Source organism: Fukomys damarensis, unplaced genomic scaffold (genome assembly GCF_012274545.1).
Source record: "Fukomys damarensis isolate Sample0158 unplaced genomic scaffold, DMR_v1.0_HiC HiC_scaffold_32, whole genome shotgun sequence".
NCBI classification, from domain to species: domain Eukaryota; kingdom Metazoa; phylum Chordata; class Mammalia; order Rodentia; family Bathyergidae; genus Fukomys; species Fukomys damarensis.
In genome coordinates this window covers 31317268-31324486 of record NW_022900944.1, presented here as the reverse complement: position 1 = coordinate 31324486, position 7219 = coordinate 31317268, and the positions used below count along the sequence as shown (strand labels likewise).

The 7219-nt window shown below is 44.6% G+C and overlaps 1 protein-coding gene across 3 annotated transcripts in view; it reads right to left on the bottom strand.

The window, feature by feature from the left end:
* CUNH16orf70 (chromosome unknown C16orf70 homolog) overlaps nt 1-2465 on the bottom strand; it is a 24391-nt gene extending 21926 nt beyond the window's left edge. For 2 of the 3 annotated variants that reach the window (XM_033758025.1, XM_010612198.3), the window contains exons 1-2: nt 2381-2461; nt 2142-2262 (exon numbers count right to left, since the gene is read on the bottom strand). In XM_033758025.1, coding sequence (XP_033613916.1) covers nt 2142-2205 — 64 coding nt within the window. In that variant the 5' untranslated portion in view covers nt 2206-2262; nt 2381-2461. Of the gene's footprint in view, nt 1-2141; nt 2263-2380 lie in introns of all 3 variants that reach the window. The other variant, XM_033758026.1, reaches the window with a different exon arrangement.
* Between the last annotated feature and the right edge of the window lie 4754 nt (nt 2466-7219).

Below are 7219 nucleotides of genomic sequence, written 5' to 3'. Positions count from 1 at the left end.
AAAAAAAAAAAAAAAAAAAAAAAAAGACTTTTACACTGTTTAAAAATGCAAAATTTAAGACCCACAAGGAATCATGAAAATTTAGGTTCTCTCTATGAGTTTTTTCGGAAGTTTAATTCTGAACCCATACAGAAATGTCCTTCTATTTTTAGTTGCTACTAATATAGTCTGGAAGAACTACCCAAACCCCTGATTCTTGGAAACAGGCAGTTAGAATTAGGCTGTCAAAGCAATTACCAGAGGAGGCCTTCCTCTCCCACTTGGTTTTCAAGAAATCCTGACCTCAACCCTAGTCACTACATTTAGATCAAGTGACTGAATGCTTATATCACAAAGAGATCCACAATGTGGTCACATCATTAGCACAGTCTGAAGGTATGGCTGTGGTTTTTATCCAGACCTGGGAGGTCCTGGTGTGGGCAGAAGTAGTCTAGGGTACGGGAAGAAAGGAATTAACTAGAAGCCAAACAGTGTTAGCATGATACTACTGGCCTCTCAACCAAGGCCTTGGTGCTTCATAGGAATGCAGAACATTTCATACCAGCTAAAACTGTGAGGAACTCCGTAAGAGTGGTCTAAGTCTTGAGAGAAGTTGGCTAAGACTCCTCAATAGAACTGACTCCTACAATTTGTTAATGGCACCAGTACAAGGACCACCAGCCGGGTCCTACCATCAACCTGTACTGCAAAATTTCTCCAATACGCTGTCTCCATAAACAAGAGTCTTCCAAATTCAAGGATAAGTCATAATCCAGTGGAGCAGCCGATTCAGTTTCATAGCCCACACTAGAGCGATAAAACTTCACCCAGCAAACAAGCAGCAGCATCACCTGCTTCCCACTCCCTTCTCTTGGTGCTGGAACATCAGAGTAACACACATTGGTGTTACTGAATACAAACATCCTTGTCATTTTGGTTTTGGTACTAGGAATCGAACTGAGGCCCTTGGGCTTGCGAGGCAAGAGGTGGAACCACTGAGCCAAATCCCTGGCCCAATCCTTGTAACAAAAGTAGTGATGTTGTGGATAAAAAGAATGGTGGGAGAAAACTGGGCTAACTCACCAAAAGTGACCATACTGCATTTTCTACAAACTGTAGGTTATTTTCCCTTAATTCTTATTTTATGTAACCTTTAACTCTTGACAGCAGAAGGCTGGATGTAGAATTATACCATCACATAAAAGATTACATTTCTAAAGAAGGAAACAAGTCAGAAGTTGCTTTAACAGGCAGAGGGTTGAATGGTGGTGCTTACATGTAATCCCAACCTTTGGGAGGCTGAGGCAGGACTGCCATGAGTTCAAGGCCAGCCTGAACCACACAGCAAAACCCTGCCTCAAAAAACAAACAGGACTGGGGATTCAGCTCAGTGGTGCCGCTGCCTGCCTCGCAAGCACAAGGACCCGAGTTCAAGCCCTGGTACAAAAAAACACAAAAACAAAACAAACAAACAGGTATAATCTCAATTCCCCTTGACCAGATCCCCACTGTCTGAATACAGATCAGAGCTTGGGTCTCCCAAAAAGGGCAACACACATCACCAAAAAGCAAAGAGAAACAGATCAGAGACCATGGTGGTATTAACAGATGTCAGCCACTTCTATTATTCTATACAGTGGGGATGGGAGTAGTAATAGTAGATTTGTAGACCCCAGCAAGGGTTACTATAGATAATTACGTTCAAAAGAGCAAAGTCGGCCATGAAATGTTTAGGGTGTGCAAGCTACTATTATTATTATTACTATTACTACGACAGTCCCATTGCCCCAGGAGCCACCCTGCTGGAGCTGAAGTGAGGAGGTCTTTGTCCCACAAGGCACGGACAGGCATATCTGGCCAGTTGGGAGCCAATGCCTGGAGCCCAAATTGCAGAGGGGACAAACAGGCGTGGAGCCACAGGCACAGTGCATTAAGGGTAGAGCCCACAGACCGGCGACCTACAAAGAAGTAAAGACCACAGCCACTCCTGTCATCCTACCACTCAGGAGGTTGAGGAAGGAGGATCACGGGATCAAGGCCAGTTTGGGCTACGATAACGAGTTCGAGGCCAGCCTAGAGTATAGGACGAGACTATCTCAAAACAAAATTGAAAAAAAGTGAACATCAGTGAATGGGGCCCTAACGAGAGACCCTATACTCACCCAGCGTGAATTCCCATTGCTCGTTCCCCAGAGAGCGTTCAGGCACCACCTCTAGGTCCAGCATTGGTTCGGCTGGCGGGGCCCAGACGGCCTCTCCGTGGTTTGGCAGACGGCACCAGACCTGAGGAGACAACACAGCAGCTGACTCGCCGCTCTCGCCAGCTGGTGACAGCCGCGTTACACACCTTGTCACCGTACCGAGGCGACGATGGCAATACCCGCCCAACACCACACCTTACCTCGCTTTACCTCACTAGCAGCAGAAGCGACGGAGACAGCAGCAGCGAGAACAACTGCAGCAAAAGTGGCGTGCCCGGCCGTAAAGTGTGGCGTAGGCGAGGAGAAGGCGGGGTTCCAGCCTCAGGGGCGGGGCCGTAGGCGGGATCGCGCACGCGCAAACCCCAGGTCAGGCGGCTTTGCAGGGCAAGTTACATAGTACGGTCGGAAAGGGCGGCCGTTCTAAAGCGCGAGCCCCAGACGTCATGTATCCCCACATCTGCCGACCACCCCACACACGTTTCGCAAGGAACGATACAACGTGCACCCTAGACAGCTGCACAACACCCATCTGCACACACGTCTGGCTAGCGTTCCTCGGGCGCAAAAGGGCACACTGACGCACAGAGGGAAGGAAGGACGCCGAGTCCCGGTGCCCCACAGTTCGCAGGCGCCCCACTAGACTGCCTTCAGGTGCTCTGAAACGTACTCCATCCCCAACCCACGCAATCGTCCCTGATCAGGGATCGAACTGAAAGAGAGCAGAGTAGACTAGAGTGCGTGTTGAAGAGGAGAGAAGAGCGGGAAAGGGTTGATGGCTAAGGGGGAAGGTCCCCTCCAGGCCTCCACTTGACCGCATTCATTGGTGTGAAGCCTCCTTGGGGTCCGGATCCAGAGGCCACCCTAGCAGGTCTGACTCGAGCCTGTTTGACTGCCTCCTGGTCTTAACTAAACCGTCGGTGCTCTCCAAGCCTCAGTTTACTCATCTACCAGGCGGGAGATCCTCTAGCATGTTCAGGTCAAGTTTTTGGCTCTCCTACCCTGGGATAATCTGAAACTAAAAGGTAGCGGAGACCTCTTCGGATGCTATGCCTTCAATTACAGCCAGTCTGTGAGTTCACTCCATTTTATAGGCGAATGAATTGACTCCCGGAAAAGGTAAGCCTTGTCCAAGATTCCTTGGTCATAAGCAGCAGAGCCCAAGTTCTTTACATTACAGTAGTCCCTCGAATAGTAACATGCTAAATTCTCAAACTGGCTCGTTGAGAGTGTAACACGGAAGGCTCCATAAAAACTGGAAGTCACTGCTACTGGCAATAAAACAGAGTAGGATGTGCTTTGCAGCGCATCATATGCCAGAATAACAGAAGTAGGTCACTGGATGACCATTAGGGCAGTGTCTAAATGAACCCTGATGTGTATAATATGATGTTTAGTGTAAAGGGAGCTCTGAGAAACAAAAAGATATGTGTAGAAGTGTTGCACAGAATTTTTTCCCTCTGTAAAAATAGTAAGAGATTGATCATATCACATTTCTGGAAAGATAACAAAAAATTATCAATCATACCTAATACGGAGGCAGGTACATTGGCACAAACCTGTAATACTAGCTATTAGGGACGCTAAGGTAGGAGGATCTCAAACTCAATGGCAGCCTGAGACATACAACAAAAACAAAACAGCAACACCAAGTTGGGCATGGTGGTACACACCTGTAATCCCAGCATGTAGGAGTCTGAGGCAGGAGGATGTCCAAGAGTTCAAGCCTATGCTCAGCTCAAGCACATCTTGAACTACATAGTGAGATCCTGTCTCAAAAAGCAAAACTAAACAAAACAAAAAACAAACAAAAAAACCCAACACAACTTAAACCTAATGTGCATATGCAGGGGCAGGAAGCAAGAATCAGAAGTTCTGTTTTGTTTGCAGCACAAGGGATTGAACCCAAAGCCTTTATACTGAACTACAGCCCCAGTCCCTAGGCACCTTTCCTTTTTAAATCTTGAGACAGGGTCTTGCTAAATTACTACTAGGCTGGGATCAAACTTGTGATCCTTCTGACTCAGTCCCTGAGAGCTGGAATTACAGAGGAACCCTTAACCCTTCCATGGGCAAGCATCTCTGACTCCTAGCCTCTCCAGAGGAAAAAAAAATTCAAAAAAATTTTAGATGGGATCTCACTGTTGTCCGGGATGATCTTGAAATTGTGACCCTCCTGCCTCAGCTTCCCGTGTAGCTGGGCCACCAGGCAAACCATTAAAGATGTGTCCAGCTACTGGAGAAGAAACAGATTTATTGATGAACAGAATAGAATGGAGAATTAACAAATAATCCCAAACACCTCAGCTATTTTATTTTTGACGAAGGGACCAATAATTTATACTAGAAAAGATACTCTTTTTAACAAATGGTGCTTGAGCCAGGGACTTAGCTCAGTGACACTGCACCTGCCTTGCAAGAGAAAAGCTCTGAGTTTGATCCCCATGGGGGGGCATCCCTCATGGGATTAAAAAAAATGGTGCTTGAAAAACTTGTTATCCACATGCAGAAGACTCTTGATCCATATATCCCATCCTGGACTAAAATAAAATCAAAATGGATCAGAGACTTAAATGTTCCCACAAATAGGTGGGAGGAGGGGGGAAAAGGTCCTGCAAATAACCCGTTGGACAAGAAATAATAACAAGATTCAATAAATTAGTTTATATCACATTAAAAGTTTCTGGACAGCAAAGGAATCAACCAATATAGTGAAAAGACAGGATGAGAAAAAAATTTTAGGAGGTACTCCTCAGAGAACTAATATCTCAAATAAGTAAAAATTTTAAAAAAGTCCCCCTAAAACACTCAATCAAAAAATGAAAAATTGAAACAAAGCCTTACTTCTCAAAGAAAAAATACAAATGGCCAATAAATGAATGAAAAAACATTCATCTTTAAGTCATTGGAAAAATGCAAATGAAAACAACACTAAGATTCCACCTATGTTAGTAAGAATGACCATAATCAAGGACTCAAAAGCAATAAATGCTGGCAAAAAAGGAGCCCTCTATATTGTTGGTGGGAATGTAAAGTAGTACAGATACTTTAGAAATCGGAATGGGGCCAGGGATTTAGCTCAGTGGTTCCACTGCCTGCCTCACAAGCTCGAAGTCCTGGTTTGATCCCCGGTACCAAAAAGAAAAAGAAAAAGAAACCAGTATAGAGATCTCTCAAAAAACTAAATGGTATACCTCTCCTAGGTATCTTTCCAAAGGATGTAAAGTCATAATACCACAGTGATACAAGCACACCCACCTTCATAGTAGCACAACTCACAATAGCTGTAACGTGGAAGTGGCCTATATGCCCATTTACAGATGGACAGAGAAAATGTGGTATTTACACACAATATAGTGGAGTACTACTCAGCCATTAAGAAGTATAAATTTGAGCTGGGTGTGGTGGCACATGCCTGTAATCCCAGCACTCCGGAGGCTGAGGATCGCTGTGAGTTTGACGCCAGCTGGAGCTACATAGTGAGTTCCAGGTCAATCTCAAGTATATAGTGAGATGAGACTCTGTCTCAAAAAAAAAGAAATATAAATTTGAGTAATTTGTAGGAAAATGAATGGATCTTGAAACCATAATCATAAGTGAAATATTCAGTCACAAAAGGTTAGGTAAACTGGGCACAGTGGCAACACGTGGTTGGCACTCAGGAGGCGGAGGTAGAATTGCTGTAAGTTCGAGGCCAGCCCGGGCTACACAAGGCCAAGTGGAGCTACATAATGAGACTTTGTTTCAAAAGAACAACAAAAAACTCTGAAAGGTTAAGTATTGCATGATTCCTCTGAAACACTAAATATTTTTATTTATTTATTTATTTATTTATTTACAGGGTCTCGCTATGTAGCCCAGGCTGGCCTCAAACTGACAGTGATGGTCCTGCCTCAGCAAAATATAATTTAAAGAGCAAAATTTAAAAAGCCATATTAAGAAACAAGCAGAGCTGGGTGTGGTGGCGCATGCATTCGGGAGACTGAGGCAAGAGGATCATTGTGAATTTGAAACTAGCCTGGGCTAGTGAGTAGGTCATACCGAGTATGTAGCCTGGGCTACATAGTGAGTTCCAGGTCAGTCTCAACTACATAGTGAGACCCTGTCTCAAAAAACCAAAGCAAACAAAGAAATGGGAGGCAGACTGCAGAGATGAGAAGGGGATACAGGGTAGGGAGTAAAAGTGATCAGGAAGCAACCTGTATTTGTATCAACCCCCCCCACCAAGCTAAATGTGATCACTATGTATCACAAGAATACACTAATAAAAATTATTTTAAATGGAAAAAATGTGTCTAGGAAAGAATGGCTAGTTGGAGGGAGGTGGCTTTGAGAAGGGGACCTGAAAAAGAGTCCTAAGGCTGATGAGGAGTAATTTTAGTCAATTAATAGTGCCTGAATTGAATTTAAATCTAACAGGCTGAGAATAGTCCTGTTTAAAAAAAGTCTCAGAGAACTTTATTTCTAGGTGGGTGGCATATGCCTGTAATCTCAGATACTTAGGAGGCTGAGGCTGGAGGATTCCAAATTCAAATCCATACCAGGCAGTTTATCAACTGTGACCTGAGGCAGATTAGGGTGTGACAAATCTGGTTGGGGAAGTAGGTGTGATGTGTTAATTACAAAACACCAGGACACGCACAGAGCAGTTCTCAGAACAATGCATGTGTACTTCTCCCAAGAACTCAAGCATATTTTTGATAGGATGGCCTAGGCCTGATGTCGGCCTCAGGAGTAGATGATACAAAAAGAGATAGAGCCTTTTTCGTTTCCTATCTCTACTAAAATTTTGCTACTGTTTCTGCTTGTCTTGACCAATTCTTTGCTCAGGACAGAAAGAACCTAGAAATTCTCTAGAAGTAAGACTCCAGCACCCCAAAACATGGTAACGTATTTGGTGAGCCAGCCAACAGAGCATATGATTGGATACAATTCTCCCGCCCTCTCAGGGAACATGGGAGACTTGGAACTGCTTCGTGTTTCCCAGCATATATGTGTGTGTGTGTGTGTGTGTGTGTTGGTGTGCGTGTGGGGGGTGTGTG